The sequence below is a fragment of the Onychomys torridus genome, chromosome 5 (assembly GCF_903995425.1).
Source record: "Onychomys torridus chromosome 5, mOncTor1.1, whole genome shotgun sequence".
NCBI lineage: Eukaryota > Metazoa > Chordata > Mammalia > Rodentia > Cricetidae > Onychomys > Onychomys torridus.
The window spans coordinates 6,433,085-6,453,019 of NC_050447.1; the positions used below are offsets into that span (position 1 = coordinate 6,433,085).

The window sequence follows — 19,935 nt, forward strand, 5'->3', positions numbered from 1 at the left end:
GTTAAACTTTCTATTACAGTGAACCAAATCCTTTGAAGCCTCTGAGCCACACTTCTCAGTAAAAGGTAACAAGAATCTACTTCTCTACTGACCAAAGGTCTTTCAAATATTACTTTGTGGTGATATTGTGTTCCCCAAAATATCCTGCACCCTAATAAATTTATCTGGGGTTAGAAAACAGAACAGCCACTAGACAGGCATAGAGGCCAGAAAATGGTGGCACTCACACCTTTAATCCTAGTCTTCTGGAGGCAGGGATCCATCGAGATCTCTGTGAGTTCAAAGCCACACTGGAAACAGCCAGGCATAGTGACTCACGCCTTTAATCCCAGGAAATGATGGCAGAAAGGTATATAAGGTGTGAAAACCAGGAACTAGAAGCTAGTTAAGCTTTCAGGATTTCGAGAAGCAGTTCAGCTGAGATCCATTTGGATGAGGATTCCAGTCTGAGGAAACAGGATCAGCTGAGGAATTGGCAAGGTGAGGTAGCTGTGGCTTGTTCTGCTTCTCTGATCTTCCAGCATTGACCCAATACCTGGCTCCAGGTTTATTTTTATTAGTAAGACTTTCGAACAATTTGTGCTACCCTACTTCCTGCAGAAAACCACGCATGCAAATCAAACACTCCCGCTAAATACCCAGTGTTTACTCTTCAGAGCCCCCAACTACACAGTGTGACTGCCTGTGCTGCCTGTCTCCCTCCTAAGACATAAAGCTGGGCAAGGCCAAGAGCATCACGTCACAGCCACCCTGCAGCATGGTCCCTGCTGTGCTGGTGCCTCACCTAGAGAAGGCACTCCCATGCCCACTCAGTGAGCAACTGTAATTTGAGCAGCTTCATCCACAAAGAGAGAAGGGGGGGAATGTTTCCTGAGTATTTATAGGAAAGGCTTTATATGTTTCCTTTAAATGGTCCTTAGGGAGCTAAGTTTATATTCATTTTATCTCTGATGAGCTGCAAATTAAATGTTGAGTGATTGCATGACCTCACATCAGCAAGTAATTGCCGAACACTGCAGTGCACAGTGTGCTCTGCAGAGTGCTGCAGGAAGACAGCAGTACATTACACCGGCCTTCGAGCGTCTTCTGCTTCAGTGGGCATAGAACAGACAGGTGACAAGCTATAAACAATTACACATTCTGTTCCCTCAAGTTTAATTGAAGAGATGTTATGAAGATGAAACTGAGAAGTAAGGCCCACTGAAGAAACAGACTGTGAGAAGGGCTGGCCCTAGGCATGATCACAAAAGGGCTGAGATGTGTGTGTCCTTTGATTAGCCTTAGCTTCTAGCCCCTCTGACCCTACTTGAGCTACCCACCAGCTGACCTGCTCTCTGTGGATCTAGGACTTCCTCACTAACTCCCAGAGTTTTCAACTGTGTTACAGCTTAGCTCAGAAAGGTATCCTTGCAGTCAGGAGCCAAGGAATACCACAATGTCACACCACACAACAAGCCTCACACAAGAGACTTATTGGGAGGGAAAAACCCAGGAGGGTGGCTGCCTCTGCTCCAGAGAACTGAACAGAGGACAGAGTTATATATAGGGCTTCAGGGGCAGGGGAGCTTTCAAGTGGCCTGGGATTGGAGGGATTATGGCCTGATCTTGGGGCAAGATCAGTGATTGGTGGGATTTTTCTTTTCTGTAGGGTGGGGCCTGGTCACTGGGTGGGGGAGCTAGGAACAGCCTTTAAAGCCATTAGGGCTGTTACAGAAGTCTGGGGGTGGGTCCTAGCTATTGGAGCTCCTCAGGTTGGGGAGGGGTCAGGTCCAGCAATCAAAGTAGTCTAGGGGTGGAGCCTGGCAGCTGGAGGTCTCCAGGGGTGGGGCCTTTTTTTTTTTTTTTTAAACGGAGAAAGCCATCTCTGCCTTCTGAGTTGGCATGAATAGCCAATACCACCTCACTCTGCAGGAATGGTTCCTTTCATGAGGTCAAACTCAGATGGCAGTTAGAGGTCACTTCTTGGTTGTTTTTTCTTTTGGGGGCTGGCCATCCAGCTCCCAAATAAATCACACACAGAGGCTTATTCTTAATTATGAACGACTGGCCTTAGCTTGGCTTGCTTCTAGTTAGCTTTCCTTAATTTAAATTAACCCATCTGTCTTTTGCCTCTGGGCTTTTCCCATCCTCTTACTTTTGTAAATCTTACTCTTACTCCATGGCTTGCTGTGTAGCTGGGTGGCTGGGCCATGACATCCTCCTCCTTCTCTGGCTACTTCCTCTTCTCCCAGATTTCTCCCTCTATCTATCCTCTCTGCCTGCCAGTCCCACCTATCCTCTCTCCTGACTCACTATTAACTGTTCGGCTCTTTATTAGACCATCAGGTGTTTCAGATAGGCACAGTAACACAGCTTCACAGAGTCAAACAAATGCAACATAAACAAAAGTAACACACCTTAAAATAACATTCTACAACAGTCACCTAACTGCCAATTCCCACTAACCTGTAACAGAGCCCCCATTAGCTGTGCAGTTAAAAATGTTAGCCATACTCACCACCACTGGTGCAAGAAGATGGGTCCACTGCTAACACAGATAATCTGTGCCCTCTCTCAGTCAGCATTTTTCCAAAATATTCTATAAAGGTTGATTTCCCTGCACCAGGGGGCCCAGACAATCCTATAGTGAAATAATGAAATCAGCACCATGACTAGTTTTGATGAATAAAACATTAATTTACCTTCTGTTTCCTCTAATTTATGAAAATCATCATTAACATATTTTTAACACACCTTAAAGCAGTCAGTGGAAAACCCATCTCTTTATCTAATTCCCAAGTAACAGTGAGACAGAAAAGAAAACACTTCCAAGGTCCATGTTTATAAAGTCTACTTTCACCAATTACAAAGTGTCTTCCCCTTTCCCTGTAGTGCAGGTCTTTAGGGACACACACTTCATTGCTTGTGTTTCAGGGTGCAGAACTTGTATACCTGACACCCTCTCATCTCAGGGGGTAATGATTCCACCCGCCCTACTTCTACTTCAGCCCACTGGAAAAACAATCCATGACTCCAGAAACTGCTAGTAATTGAGAAAGTGATTTTCTATTCATTTTTCTGTTGCCTCACTTATAACTAAGAAAATATCCAATAAAAGGAAATCTGAAAGAAAAAAAAAATCCTGGTGTTCAGAAAGGCAGGGAAGCCCCTACATGGAAATTCAGTCAAGCATGGCAGGTAAGGGGCAAACCCTGAGCTGTCAGTGGGGGCTCACCCTAGTGCTGTGGTGCCACTCAAGCCCTCTGAATGCCTCAGCACCCTCCTCAGGCCAGCAGCTGTTGCAATAGTGCAGTCTTTGCAGGTTGGCTTAAGGTTTAAATGAGATAAATGTTTAATATGGTGTGTCACATACACTGCAGGCATGAGAGGTTCACCATTCAATGCAGAACATTAAACATGGGCATTCCACAATCTTCAGGAGTACAGACAGGGTATGGCAGGCTTAGGTCCTTATTACAGCTTTCTGTTTTAAACACCTTTACAGGGGCTGAATAAATTCATGTTGCTTTAATTTATGGTGATGATAAAATGACTAAGACTGGAGTGTATCAGGACTAAGATCAGGGTAGAACACCCAGAAGGCCCTGAGAAGGTGTGTGTGACTTGCTAAGCAAACACTGAGACTTCTCTCTTCTCTCTTCAAGGGTTTTCTAAGGTCTACTGTAAGTAGACCTTTTGTCACGCTGGATGTTCTCCTTGGGAGCTCTCTGTCTAAAACGCACAAAGACTATCAGGCCCAGCGTGGGACTCTCATTTTGAGGAAGGAATGTGAAACCGGAGGGGTAGGTACAGAGGCTGGCTGGAGACAGATGTGTGAAACTGTCTTTGAAACATTCATATCCATTCCTGATCTCGTCTTTCAAATCACGGCACAGAGACGGCTGGAAGGCTAGAGCCACCCTAGAAGCTCAATGAAAAGTATCTCAGTGCAGTGAGAGGCTAGACATCCTGGAATCTCAGCATTCCAGAGGCTGAGGCAGGAAGGTGGCTTAGAAGGCAGCCTGTGAGACACAGCAGAGCTAAAGAAAACAAAAGGAGAAGAGGTGGGACTTGTGTTAAAGAGAGAAAACAAGACGCGAAGGAAAAGTATTTCCAACTGTGACGGGGAGGACAGGAAAACAGGAGAACTCACTCACTCGGGATGGGCACTCTGGGTGCGCTTCTGCTCTGGGACCACCGCAAGAGTCTTGCCAACACAGAATTCTTACTGACTACACAGCTTGCTTCAAATGGTCATGGTAATTTTACCATATATGAAGATTAATACTTGTAAAACACATCATTTAATTTTATCCAAATTTTCAAGGAAAGAAATCTCCGTCTGACCTCCCAGAAGGGGGATGTATTTTAGAAGACGGAGTTTAGGAAACCATTTTCACTGAACAACAGAAAAAGAAAACCGACCTACTCGAAACGTGAGAGGCTTCCCCTGGTTGAGCCGCTCCTGCTCTCGGTGGTGGGCCAGGACCCTCTGAAGAAGCACCTGAGCCAGCTCCTTCTTCCTCGCATGAGTTGATTCCACAAGAGTTATGGCCTCCGCTAAGCAAGCTCTTTGCCCGCGGATTAAACCCGTATAAAGTTTATCCACAAATCTTTGTTCTTTATCAGAAAGTCCTTCCGTGTGGTCCTTCGAGGTTGCCTGGGCACATAATGCTCTCCTTAGGCCTGCAGACAGCAGCACCCACTTAGTACACTGGTGTCCAGGGGGCTTGGCTGCAGGAGCACTTGGGGATCGGGATGCAGGATGCCGACCTGAGTGAAGGATGCAGTGGAGCCGTGGGGAAGGCACCCTAAGGCCGTTTAGGAGATGCTGATAAGGATACAGTAACGTGGGAAGACTCATTTTGTTTGTAACTGGCTACTTTCTGACTTAATGTGATTTATGAACTTCCTAGAAAGAAGAAAATATATTTTTGAGTCCAACAGATAATTAAAACACTGAAATAGTAAAACTGAGACTGTTTATCCTACATTCTAAGACACGAATAATCAGGGTTCTCGATAATTTATGTGATAACTAATCTTGGGTGTCAGCTTGACTACATCTGGAATCAATTAAAATGGTGCTGGGTGTGCCTATAAGAAATTTTCTTAATGAGTTTATTTGAAGCAGGAAGGTCCATCCTAAATCTGAGCCACACTTCCTGGTGGCAGCCCACAGAGACAGGAAAAAACAAGCTTTCCTTTCTGTCTGCTTGCCCTCACTCTCACTGGCCAGTTCATCTAGCCAACTTCCTCAGGGTTTAAATAGACCAAAGATCAGCAGCTCACCAGGAATCCTGCAGGACTCCAGCTCCAGACTGGGACAGTGAGACATACAGGCTGGGGGACTGAGAAAGCCAGAAAGCGGCATTTCTCGATGGTCTCTGCTCCATTTCAGGATATTGGCTTGAGTTCTACCCTGACTTCCCTTGATGATGGATGGTAACCTGTGAGCCAAATAAACCTTTTTCTTGACAAGCTGCTTTAGGTCACAGTGCTTATCACCGCAACAGAAAACTAACTAGGACACTACAACTTAGGAGAGGCTGCCTGCCTTGACCACAGTTAGAATAACACAGAATAATTCAGAATAACCCCAAACATGAAACTACCTTATTGTAAAATACAATCTACATTAACATTGCCCTGTGAACAAAACCAACACAAGGCCTTTGTAAGAATGCTCCATAAGTCTAGCACTCTGTGGTCCATCTTGGAGACCCACAATACAAAGAACTGAGTTCCAGAAGTTCCTACCTCTAAATATGTGCTATGGCATGCATATGACTGTGTACACACACATAATACTAATACTAATACTAATACTAATACTAATACTAATATTAATACTAATACTAATAATAACAACAATAATAATAAATGTAAAAATGTTTACAAAATCTCATTAGAGTAGATATTTTCTGCCATTTTCTTTCTTGCATTCATCTTAATGATTTCTTCAGGTCAACATACCTGATTCTGAGTCATGCAAAAAGATCTGCTCAGAAGATTCCCTCTGCTGCTGGCCTCCTATTCATTCTCTACATAAGGAGTATGATTAGGAGTGCAGCACTTGAGCATGCACATATTCAAGGAGACAGCCTGAATAATCTGACATAAGTACACAATCAACAACAATAAGCCTTAATGTGAAGTACACAGTGTAGGCCATGTAGCAACCAGACCAGTGTATCTCAAAGCTGGTCAGAAGCACCTGGTGCCTCTTAAGAATGCCTCTTCCCAGACCCACGCCAGCCTCTGGAGGTGAGTATGCTATGGTTTGAACCACCACAGACTAGGGGAAGAGCCTTCCCAGCTTTACTGATATTCTCAACACAACTTCCCACTGTATTAAAGAAAGTTGACATGTGTGTTGAGTTAGAATGGGACAAAGTTATGAGCCATGGCCACTCACTTTGCTGTCATATGACTTTGGGCAGGTCACCTAACTGTTCTGTGCTTCAGCGTCCTCTGCAGTAAAAAGACTAGGTCAGAGCAGGGTGGTTGTAAGGATGCAATGACATGGTTCCTGTGAGAAGTCTGCAGTCAGCACCAGCCTTTGCCATCCTTATGTCAGTTTGTAAACACTGGAACACTAGGTCACACCCCACTTTTGGGGTAAGCTAGAATCTGCTGGTAGACATCACCTGCTCAGTTGAGTTTATGGTTGTTTGTACATGTTAGTTGCTCTAGACCTTGCAGAGCGTTGAGTTACTCTATTGCTCCCAGGTCCTTTCTCTAAATGGTACTTTGAGGCCAATGAACACTAAACAGTAATAAACATCCTACGGGCAAAAAGAAGAAATGGGTTAAGGTTTTCAATTGGTAAAATGCACTGCTCTGATTTTCCAAGGCCACAATATTTTCCTCTATTCTGAAGAAGGTTGTGATGGCTGTTTTGGTTGTCAACCTGACTACATCTGGAATTAACTAAAACCCGAATGACTGTGCACACCTGGGAGGGATTTTTTTCTTAATTAAATCATTTGAAATGGGAAGATAAACATTTAACCCAGATCTTTTGAGGTGGGAAGACCCACCTCTAATCTGGGCCACACCTTCTCTGGCAGCCTGTATAAGGACATGGAAGAAGGAAGCGCTCTCCTTCTTTGCCTGCTTGCTTTTTTCTTTTTCTTTTTTTTTTTTTTTAAGATTTATTTATTATGTATACAGAAGAGGGCACCAGATCTCATTACAGATGGTTGTGAGCCACCATGTGGTTGCTGGGAATTGAACTCAGGACCTTTGGAAGAGCAGTCGGTGCTCTTAACCTCTGAGCCATCTCTCCAGCCCCGCCTGCTTGCTTTAACCTCCCTGGCAAGTCCATTCCTTCACTGGCATTAGAGCCTACTTCAGGACTCCAGTGTGTCCTGAACACCAGCTGAGTCATGCAGCCTTGTGGACTGAGTAACCATTGGATTCTTGGGCCTTCTGTTCATAGGCAGCCATTGTTGGACTAGTTGGACCACAGCCTGTAAGCCATTCTAACAAGTCATATATATTCATTCTATTTGTTCTATAAGTTCTATTACTCTGCAAAATCATGACTAATACAAAGGTACTATAACTTCTGTTTAAATAAAATTAGACTTATTCTAAAAGGACAATTTATTTTTGAGGTTATAATTACGTGATTTCACCCTTCCTTTTCCTCACTCCAAATCCCCCCATATACCCCTCCTTTCTTTTTCAAATCCATCGTTTATGTACACACACACACACACACACACACACACACACACACACGTATGTATATTCCTAAATATAACCCGTTCAGTCTATATATATTGTTACTTGTGTGTATATTTTGAGGGCTGGCCATCTGGTATTGACACCCGGGGAAGACCGTCTCTCCCACTCTCAGCATCCTTAGTTGCTGTAGTCCTCCGTGTGTGCTGAGGCCTGTGGACCCCCTGTCCTCTACAGTGTGTCTATTGCTGTTGTCTTTGTTCAGCATGTGTTTAGGTAGCCATGCTGGTGAGACTTCATGTCAAGTCTAACTTCTGACTTTTCTAGGAGACAATCTCACAGCAAATACCCTGATGAAAGGACAAGTTTTTTTTAATGTGTAAAAAATATTAAATATCCATCACTACCTTTCACATACTTAAAACAAAAAAAAAAATGTAGGGGCTAGAAAGATGATAAATGGTTAAGAGCACATAATGCTCATACAGAGGACCCAACTTTGGTTCTCAAAACCCATATCAGGTAGCTCACTACTACTGCAATTCCAGCTACAAGGAATCTGATGCCCTCTTCTGGCCTTGGGGGGCACCTGCACTCACTTGCACATACCCATACAACATGTAATTAAAAAAAAAATTAGGGTTGGAGAGATGGCTCAGTGGCTAAGAGCACTGGCTGTGACAGAATCCACTAGCTCTGATTGGACCAAAAGGTGCAGGCCAGCAAGAAAGACTCCTGTAGGCAGGCATCCCCACCAACACCCCTCATTGGACCAAACCCTGTAATCTACAAGATCCACTCCCTGCCCTAAACCCACTTGTCCTGCTGGGACCTCAGCAGCTCCCTGAGATACAGAATCTGCCAGCTCTGATTGAACCAAGAGGTTAATGTCTTCTCTCCTAGCCTGAGAGCCCTGTCTCTATGACCCAGGCCCCAGAGACACTACCCATGCTCCCCTTTCCCTGCCTATTGCTGCCCCAGGTGCTAGGCCAGCAGGGAAGACTCCTTCAGGCAGGCATCCCTACCAACACCCCACTTTGGACCTGACTCTGCAATCTACAAGACCCACTTCCTGTCCCAAAACCACTTATCCCCTTGTGACCTCAGAGACTCCCTGAGACTCAGAATCCACCAACCCTGATTGAACCAAGAGCTCCAATTGAACCAAGAGTGGCTCCCTGAGACACAGACACAGCTAGCACAAAGTGGACCAAGAACAGCTCCCTCAGACATAGACACCTCTTGTACCTATTAGAGGAAGAGCTGGGTAGATGCCAGTGTAAAAATACATACAACAACATAATGAGCAATATGGCACCACCAGAACCTAGTGGTTCTGTAACAGTAAGACATGATCATCACAATGTAAAAGCAACAGAAGAAAGCAATCTTAAAAATATCTTTATGAAGATGATAGAGGTCTTTAAAGATGAAATGAAAATTCCCTTCAAGAAATTGAGGAAAAGACAAACAAAAAATTGGAAGAAATCAATAAATCCCTTAAAGCTGAGAAAACCAAGAAAAAGCAATTAAACAGGTAAAGGAAACAGTTCAAGATCTGAAATTTGAAATAGAAACAATGAAGAAGACATAAACTGAGGGAATGCTGGAAATGGAAAATCTGAGTAAATGAACAGGAACTACAGATGCAAGCATGACCAACAGAATACAAGAGATGGAAGAGAGGATCTCTGGTGTAGAGGACACAGTAGAGGAAATAGATTTGTCATTCAAAGAAAATACTCAAGCAAAAAAAAAAAAAAAAAAAAATCCTAACACAAAGTATCCAGATTCTGGGATACCATGAAAAGACCAAACCTAAGAATAATAGGGACAGAAGAAGAAGAAGAATATCAACTTGAATGCACAGAAAATATATTCAACAAAATCATAGAAGAAAATTTTCCCAACTTAAAGAAGGAAATACCTATGAAGACACAAGAAGTTTATAGAACACCAAATAGACTAGACTCCCCCAGAAAATTCCCCTCGCTACACAACAATCAAACCATTAAACATACTGAATAAAGAAAGAATATTAAGAGCAGCAAAAGAAAATGGCCAAGTGACTTATAAAGGCAAACCCATCAGAATAACACCTGAATTCTCAATGGAGATTCTGAAAGCCAAAAGGTCCCAGACAGATATAATACAGACACTAAGAGAGCATGGATGCCAGCCCAGACTATTATACACAGCAAAACTTTCAATGACCATAGACAGAGTGCATAACACACTCCAAGACAAAACCAGATTTAAACAACACCTATCCACAAATCCAGCCCTAGAGAAAGCACTAGAAGGAAAACTCCAACCTAAGGAAGTTGGATGCACCCACGAAAACACAGGCAATCGATAACCACACAGCAGCAAATCCCAAAGAAGAGAAATACATACTATCACCAAAAGATAACAGGAATTAACAATCACTGGTCATTAATATCCATCAATATCAATGGTCTCAACTCACCTATAAAAAGACACAAGCTATCAGAATGGATACAAAAACAGGATCCATCCTTCTGCTGCATACAAGCAATACACCTCAACTTCAAAGACAGAAACTACCTCAGATTAAAAGGTTGGGAAAAGACTTTCTACTCAAGTGGACTTAAGAAGCAAGCTGGTATAGCTATCCTAATATCTAATAAAATAGACTTAAAATAAAATCAATCAAAAGAGATTGGGAAGGACATTACATATTCATCACAGGAAAAAATCCACCAAGGTGAAGTTTCAATTCTGAACATTTATGCCCCAAATACAAGGGCACCCACATCTGTAAAAGAAACATTACTAAAGCTTAAATCATACATGAAACCCCACTCACTAGTAGTGGGAGACTTCAACATCCCACTCTCACCAATAGACAGGTCTGCCAGACAGAAATAAGAGAAATGAGGGATCATGTTATGACTCAAGTGGACTTAATAGATTTCTACAGAACATTACACCCTAACACAAAAGAATATACCTTCTCAGTACCCCATGGAACATTCTCTAAAATTGACCATATACTTGGCCACAAAGCAAATCTCATTAGATACAAAAAAAAAAAAAAAAAATTGGAATAACCTCCTGTATTTTATCAGACCACCATGCCTTAAAGTTAGATTTCAACAACAAAAATTACAGGAAGCCTACAATCTCATGGAAACTGAATAATGCTCAACTGAATCACCAATGGTTCAAGGAAGAAATAAAGAAATTAAAGACTTCCTAGAATTCAATGAAAATGAAAGTACAACATACCCAAACTTATGGGACACCATGAAAGCAGGGCTAAAGGGGAAATTCATAGCACTAAATGCACACATAAAGAATTTGGAGAAATATCACACTAGTGCACCTGAAAGCTCTAGAACAAAAAGAAGCAAAGTCATCCAGGAGGAATAGATGCCAGGAAATATTCAAATTGAGGGCTGAAATCAATAAAATAGAAACAAAGAGAACAATACAAAGGATTAATAAAACAAAGAGTTGGTTCTCTGAGAAAATCAACAAGAGAGACAAACCCTTATCCAAACTAACCAAAAGGCAAAGAGAGAACAAAATAACAAAATCAGAAATGAAAAGGGAGACATAACAACAGACAAGGAGGAAATCCAGAGAATCATCAGGTCATACTTCAAAAACCTGTACTCCACAAAATTGGAAAATCTAAAAGAAATGGACAATTTTCCGGATAGGTACACATACCAAAATTAAATCATGATCAGATAAACAATTTAAATAGACCTATAACCCCCAAGGAAATAGAAACAGTCATTAAAAGTCTCCCAACCCTCCCCCACAAAAAAGCCCAGGACCAGATGGTTTCAGTGCAGAATTCTACCAGAATTTCAAAGAAGGGCTAATAGCAATACTCTTTAAACTGTTCAGCACATTCAAAACAGATGGAACACGGCCAAACTCTTTTTATGAGGCTGCAGTTACCTTAACACCCAAACTACACAAAGATGCAACAAAGAAAGAGAATTACAGACCAATTTCCCTCCTGAACATTGATAAAAAATACCCAATAAAATACTGGCAAACTGAATCCAAAAACACATTAAAAAAAATCATTCACCATGGTCAAGTAGGCTTCATCCCAGAGATGCATGATGGCTCAACATATGAAAATCTGTCAATGTAATACACTATATAAACAAACTGAAAGAAAAAAAAAATACATGAGGGTTGGGGATTTAGCTCAGTGGTAGAGTGCTTGCCTAGCAAGCACAAGGCCCTGGGTTTGATCCTTAGCTCAAAAAACAAAAACAAACAAAAACAATAACAACACATGATCATCTCATTAGACGCTGAAAAAAGTCTTTGACAAAATCCAACACCCCTTCAAGATAAAAGTCTTAAAGAGATCAAGAATACAAGGAACATACCTAAACATAATAAAGGCAATTTACAGCAAGCCAACAGCCAACATCAAATTAAATGGAGAGAAACTGAAAGCAATTCCACTAAAATCAGGAACAAGACGAGGCTGTACACTCTCCCCATACTTATTCAATATAGTACTCGAAGTTCTAGCTAGAGCAATGAGACAACAAAAGGAGATCAAGGGGATATACATTGGAAAGGAAGAAGTCAAACTTTTGATATTTGCAGATGATATGGTAGTATACATAAGTGACCCCAAAAATTCTACCAGGGAACTCCTACAGCTGATAAACACCTTCAGCAATGTGGCAAGATACAAGATTAACTAAAAAAAAAAAAAAAATCAGTAGCCTTCCTATATATAAATGATGAACAGACTGAGAAAGAAATTTGAGAAACATCACCCTTTACACTAGCCACAAATAATATACAATATCTTGGGGTAGCTCTAAGCAAGTGAAAGACCTGTATACAAGAACTTTAAGTCTTTGAAGAAAGAGATTGAAGAAGATATCAGAAAATGGAAAGATCTCCCATGCTCATGCATAATAAAAATGGCAATCTTACCAAAAGCAATCTACAGAGTCAATGCAATCTCCATCAAAATACCAACACAATTCTTCACAGGCCTGGAAAGAACAATACTCAACTTCAACTGGAAAAACAAAAAAACCCTGGATAGCCAAAACAATCCTGTATAATAAAGCAACCTTTGGAGGCATCACTATCCCTGACCTCAAGCTCTACTATAGAGCTATAGTAATAAAAAACAGCTTGGTATTGGAATAAAAACCGACATGTGGACCAATAGAATTGAATTGAAGACTTTGACATTAATCTGCACACCTATGAACACCTGATTTTTGACAAAGAATCCAAGGAAATAGTAGAAAAAAGAAAGCATCTTCAACAAATGGTGCTTGCATAACTGGATGTCAATATGTAGAAGAATGCAAATAGATCCATATCTATCACCATGCACAAAACTCAAGTCCAAGTGGATCAAAGACCTCAATATTAATCCAGTTACACTGAACCTGACAGAAGAGAAAATAGGAAGTAGCCTTGAATGCACTGGCACAGGAGACCACCTCTTAAATATAACATCAGTAGTACAAACACTAAGAGCAACAATCAATAAATGGAACCTCCTGAAACTGAGAAGCTTCTGTAAGGCAAAGGACATGGTAAATAAGACAAAAGGACAGCTTACAGAATGGGAAAACCCTACATCTGATAGAGGGCTGATCTCTAAAAACTAGACAGCAAAATACCAAACAATCCAATTTAAAAAATGGGCTACAGATCTAAACAGAAAATTCTCAACAGAAGAATCCCAAATGACTGAAAGCCATTTAAGGAATTGCTTAACATCCTTAGACATCAGGAAAATGCAAATGAAAGATACCTTCTTACACCTGTCAGAATGGCTATGATCAAGAACATTGGTGATAGTTTATGTTGAAGAGGATGTAGAGCAAGGAGAACTCTCCTCCACTGTTGGTGAAGGTGCAAACTTGTACAGTCACTTTGGAAATCAGTATGGTAGCTTCTGCTTAAATTGGGAATCAATCTACCTCAAGACCCAATGGTACCACTCTTGGTTATATACCCAAGGAATTCTCAATCATACCACAAGGACACTTGCTCAACTATGTTCATGGCCAAATTATTTGTAATAGCCAGAACCTGGAAACCACCTAGATGCCCCTCAACCAAAGAATGGATAAAGAAAATGTGGTACATATATACAATGGAGTACTACTCAGCAGTAAAAAACAATGGCATCATGAAATTTATAGGCAAATGGATGGAACTAGAAAATACCATCCTAAGTGAGGTAACCCAGACACAGAAAGATAAACATGGTGTATGTACTCACTGATAAGTGGATACTAGAAGTAAAGCAAAGGATAACCAGACTACAGCCCACAGCTTCAGAGAAGCCAGGTAACAAGGAGGACCCTAAGAGGGACGCATGGCTCTCTCTGGGAAGGGGAAATAGATGAGATTTACATGAGGAAACTGGGGGGTGAGAGCGAGTAATGAAGGGTAGAGATGGGGGATGGGAGCAGGATGGTCAAGTCTGAACAGAGGTGGAGTGGGAGAGCAATGAGGGAGATATCTTGATAGAGGGAGACATCATGGGTATAGGTAGAAGCCTGGTGTGAGGGAAGTTTCCAGGAATCCCCAGGGATGACCCCAACTTAGACTACTAGCAGTGGTGGAAGGGGGTCCCTGAGCTGGCTTACCCCGGTGATAGATTGGTGAATGCTCTAACTGTCATCGTAGAGCCTTCACCCAGTAACTGATGAAAACAGATGCAGAGAGTCATGGCCAAGCACCAGGCCACGCTCCAGAAGTCCAGTCAGAGGGAAGAGGGATTCTATGAGCAAGGGGCATCAAGACCATGATGGAGAAACATACAGATACAACCGAACCAAGCTAGTGGGAACTCATGAACTTTTGGACAGACAGATGTGGAGCCTGCATGGGACTAGATTGGGCCCTCTGCATGAGTGAGACAGTTGTGTAGCTTGGTCTGTTTGAGGGGCCCTTGACAGTGGGAATAGGATCTATCCCTGGCACATTAACTGGCTTTTTGGAGCCCATTGCCTATGGTGGGATACCTTGCACATCCTTGATGCAGGGGGAGGGGCTTGGGCCTGCCTCAGCTGAATGTTTCAGGCTTTGCTGACTCTCCATGGGAGGCTATACCTTTTGGAGGAGGGGATTGGGTGTGAGCTAACTCCCGAGGCATTCAAGTCTTCAAGCAGTCAATGCCAGAACTAAGCTAAGTCTAAAAGAATGAAAAAGCTACAGGATGAGGTAGCTTTTCCAGGCTGAGGCCTTAAATGTGTACATTTTTAATAGAGGTGTGGCTATACAGAACTAGTGATGGGAGACAAGGTTTGAACCAGGACAAAAACTGAAGCCAAAGAACTACCTTTTGTCTGCTGTCATGGATAACTGACAGTCTTTTACAGAGGCAACACAATCAACCTTAGTACTAATAGTAGTAATATTAGCAGCAGTAGTAGTATATACATCTAGAAGCAGTGTGAGAAGTCAAGTGATGAGACTCTGGTAACACAGAGTCCAGGGTAAGAAACCTGAGCAAGGCTCCCTAGTAAGGAAAAGAAGGAGAAAAGGAGGACACAGCCTTGGATTGGGCCATTAAGGGATAGAAAACAGAAGGCAGATTCTAGAACTTCCTGTCGCTGTTAGAATCCTCAAGGCTGACACATCTGGCATGCTGAAATTTTAAAAACAATCAAAACTACCACAAAGAAAGGATACTGCTGATCTGAACTTACTTCTTCTCCATTTGCCTGGCACTTTATAGAGTTTATAAACCATCTTCAAACACTTGATCTTATTCTCTAGTTCCACGAAGACAGTATGATGATAGTTGGTCTCAATTAACAGAAGGGAAAATCAAGAATGAGTGAAGTGTCCTTAGTCACAGGACCAGGACTAAAATCCAGGACTTTGGGCTCTTTCTGACATTTTTCTTAATGAAGTATGTTAGTACAAAAGAGATGTCCTGTGGCAAAAAGGGAAATAGTTATTCATAACTACCTATCTCTGAAATTGAGTAAGAAGAATTTTTGTAATGAAGAGAGGCTAGAGAAAAGAGGAAGACATCCTCATTCCACAGAACATTCTTATTATCAAATCTAGTCCTACTTCCTATGAAACGATAGTCACATTTGGTCTAAAAACAAATGAGAACTATTTAAAATATGTCCTTTTTATATTTACAGGTCTCACCATGACTACTCTTGTTACCAAACAAGCCTAAAGGAATACTCTGACAGGGAAGAGGGGGACCCCCAAACCAAGTAGATTACAAAGCTTTCAGCCAATGCATGCTTGAACATTTACTGTGCGTCATGCTCTAGTCTAGAACTGGGAATGCAGCAATACCAAAAAAGGTTGATGCCATTATGTTCTTAGGGGAAAAATCCATCATCTGTCTGTCAGTGACTGCAGCTAGATCTGAATGAGCCAGGAAACACTCAGGAGAGAGAGTTAAAGACAAGTTGCATACAAGGCTTTACAGACAGATGATATGTGAAGCCAGCACAAGAACTCATCATACATAATTTTTAAAAAGACCTCTGGCTATGTCATGTAAATCTCCAAAGTAGGTACTAAGGAGTGAGATGTAAGAACAGAGATGAGACAAGTGAGGAAATTACTGTAACTGTACTGATGGCAGATGAAGGCTTGGACCAAGTGGAGGTGATGCTGAATCAAATCCATGACTTCTGAAGGAGCTGTTTTTATACAAGATGTGGGATGGGAAATGAAGCAGCCCTGAGCCACAGAAAGCTCAAGACTGGGAGATGAGGACTGAAGGCTAACCAGGAGTTGAGGGGAGATATATATCCACAAAAATAAATTCAATTTTTATTTTTTATTATTTCTGTATGTTGGAGAACACATGCTTGTGTAGATGGGTATGGCCAGTCATGCATGTCATATGTGTGTGGAGGCTAGGGTTGCTGTCAGAAGTTTTCCTTAATTGCTCTCCACCTTGTATACTGAGGCAGTCTCTCACTTGAACTGGTTCACTGATCTGGCTAGTTTAGTCAGCTAACTTGCTTTGGGATCCTCTGTCTGCCTTCTGAGATTAAGTCTGTCACCATGCCTGACAGGATTTAGTGGGCGCTGTGGACCTGACCAGTCCTCATACTTGGATTTCAAGTGCTTTATATATTAAGCTATCTCCTCGGTCCTAGATTTAATCCCCCCCGCCCCGAGTTTCTCTATGTGGCCCTGGGCTGTCCTGGATCTCAATCTGTAGACCAGGCTGGCCTCCAACTCACTGAGATCCACCTGCCTCTGCCTCCTAAGTGCCACCACCGCCCGGCTTGCAGACCACATTTTTATGATTTTAGAGAAGCGGCATGTTGTTATAGTATATAGTAATGGCATCTCTGACAGTATGCCTGTCTTGGACTTCCTCGATTCTGTGAATATATTATATTACTTTACAAAGGGTAACTGAAGTATGCTAACAGAGTTCAAGGTGCTAGTTGGCTAAGTTAAAGATAAAAAAAAAAAAATTAGTCTACTTAATCCAAGTTGACTCGGTGGAATGACCAAGACCCTTTAAGCGAGGAGGAAGGCAGAAAAACAACAGCCTGATGGCATGAGGGCTAATCTACACTTGCTGGCTTTGCGGGTGGGGTAGAGGACCAAGAGCCCTCGGTGAAGGCTGACTGGAGAGGCTGGGGAAACCAAAGAGGCAGACTCTACTAAGACGAGAATGGACCACAGTATCAACGACACCTTAACTTTAGCCTACTCTGACCCATGCCGCCATGGCCAACCACACTCATTTTTGACAACAGATCTGTTGGGTCAGCAAGAGTAAAGGCGCTTGCTATGCAAGCCTGGCCATCTGAGTCTGAGCCCTAGTACCCAAGCAAAGGTGGATGGAGAGAACCAACTCACTGAGTTGCCCTCTGACTTCCACATGTTGGACTGCACATGTGCACCCTCCCCCACACATTAATTAAGAAAATAATTGTGTGTTGTCTTAAGGAACTAAGTGTGTGATAATTGCTACAGTAACACCAACAGAAAACCAATACAGTTGCTATAGCAACCACATTTTTTTTAAAGATTAGAATTTAGGTTTTTAAATGAGAAATGTCTAATAACCACTCATGATTTAATTATCTTTGCCATAACCCGTGACCTCTCCATTCCTCATTTAGATCTTTCCTGACCCAGGAATCAACTTGATGAGACTTTTACTATTTATTATAACCTTCAGTGTTATAGTCAATATATGTGCATGTCAACTTCCAAATTAGACATAAAATTAGCATATCTTCTAAAAAAAGAAGTAGCTAAAAGAATTACATGCAAGGTGAAAAGGGCGGTTAGTGTTTTAGCTATGCTTCTACAGACAGATTTTTATCAGACTCATACAGAAATTAGAAGTACAACCACACTGTGAAACATGTTATCCACAGGTCCCTACACTATTGTCTATTCTGCCATAAACACTTGTTTGACTGACAAATGTCTCTTGAACTAGCACCCTCTGAGACACATTCCCCAACCTTCCCAGACATAGTTAGCCATGCTAGTCAATGCTCCACGACCTTCTGTTCACATCTGCGATACAGTACTTGTTGATTGTGTTGAAATCTATGAACCAGTTCTCATCATTCCTGTCAGCTGATGAGCCTCCCACAGAGAGGACAGTATCTATCTAGTCTTTATCTCCTCAGGCCCTAGGGTGGTGCCTGCACATGGCACACTTTCAAAACTGTTCTTTTAGACTTATCAATGGGACTCAACCTGTTCTCCACTGAATATGCTATAGGGGAAGAGTCTGACCAACAATAAAACCTGTGTGAACAGAGAACCTGGACAAAACACAGTCTGCTCTTCCAAGTGCCCTGCTTTCAGTCAAGACATCCTTGGCATCTAACCAAATCTCCAAAGCAATACAATATGGAAGGAACCAAACCCACAACAGGGATTTGACCAGATGGACATATGTCCATTCATAGCACAAGCTAATTCTCTAAACAAGATGAATAAAACTGTCTAATAAAAATAGTATATCCTCTTTTAACATATAAAAAAGTAGTTTCCTATAACAATTTTAAGATAATATTTTTATTAATTGAGTATTTCATGTATGCAATATCCTCCAACAATTTAATGGCAATCTTTCTCAGAAAACTCATCTACAGTTTGTTCTACAGGCAGTTCTTTGATGCCCACAAGGATCTTCAAAGTTCTTTAAGTTTAGTGAAACACAAGAACTAAGAAAAGAATGGTATCATTTTTACACGCTCCCAATAAACTAAAAAAATTACCCAGATTCTACTGACACTTACCAGACTATTTCTAAGAGATGATTTTTTTGCACCCCACCTCTATGTGGATAACAGACATCAACAGCTCTGCTTCCCTTCATGTGTAGTATGTATGAGGTTCTGTGTGTACTTTCCTAACTAATCCATGCACTACAACAAAGGAGATCCTGGTGTATAGATGGGGAGGCTCAGCACCATGAGGGGGAACAACCAAGGTGTCACAACTAGTGCTGGGATTTCATAAACACAGATGTGCATGGTGGGACCTCAAGAGAAAGTAAAATAGCCTTTATATTGGAATGTGGCATGGTTACATCTGGCTTTTATTGTTTAATTTTTTTTTTCATTTTTGTCAAAATTACAAGGTCAGCATGAATTCCAATCATGTGTTAGGTACAGAACAGACTAAATTTTAAACATTTTAAAACATTCTTTCATTTCAAAGAAAAGTCACACCCAATAAATCCATAACTTATATAACTCATTATTTAATTAGACTGATTTAAAAGGGTACAATATATTTCTTAAAAATGAATATAACCTAGCCTAATGAACGAGTTTCTATCTTTAACATACATGTCCCAGGCAGAATATAAGTTAGAACTTTACTGACATTCTAGCGGTCTCTGTCCACTATACTGGCAAAATGATATAAGCAGAGGGGTTTCTCTCTTGCTCATGGAACTAAACATCTCGGCCTGCTGTCTGAAGGACAGATATCAAAGACTGACCAATAATCATATCAAACTGTTAATTAATTGTCATGATTTCTGACAGTAAGGCTTCATCCTGCAATTTGTAAGCTAAGCATTACCAAAACACAGAATTTGGCAGCATTTACAGCATTCAGTTGCTTACTTCAAAGTACTGTCAGACCTAAGCCAGGATGCCAGTGTTTTAATATACAATGAAAAATACTAAGTAGGCACAAATACTGCAATAGGTTAAGTCATCACTTTCTGCTATGGCTTGGATCTTAAAAGTACTGAAGGTCTAGATGTAAGAGGCTTCGTTCTAAGCCCTTGGTGCTATT

At 41.5% G+C, this 19,935-nt stretch overlaps 1 protein-coding gene across 6 annotated transcripts in view; it reads right to left on the reverse strand.

Moving 5' to 3' along the window:
• The window catches only part of Mmaa (metabolism of cobalamin associated A), a 32,977-nt gene that overhangs the window by 9,800 nt on the left and 3,242 nt on the right, over window positions 1-19,935 (reverse strand). For 3 of the 6 annotated variants that reach the window (XM_036188479.1, XM_036188480.1, XM_036188481.1), the window contains 2 exons: window positions 4,405-4,891; window positions 2,498-2,620 (listed from right to left, as the gene is read on the reverse strand). In XM_036188479.1, the coding sequence (XP_036044372.1) occupies window positions 2,498-2,620; window positions 4,405-4,843 (562 nt within the window). In that variant the 5' untranslated portion in view covers window positions 4,844-4,891. Of the gene's footprint in view, window positions 1-2,497; window positions 2,621-4,404; window positions 4,892-5,271; window positions 5,430-6,397; window positions 6,886-19,935 lie in introns of those variants that run through there. The other 3 variants (XM_036188478.1, XM_036188482.1, XM_036188483.1) reach the window with 3 other exon arrangements.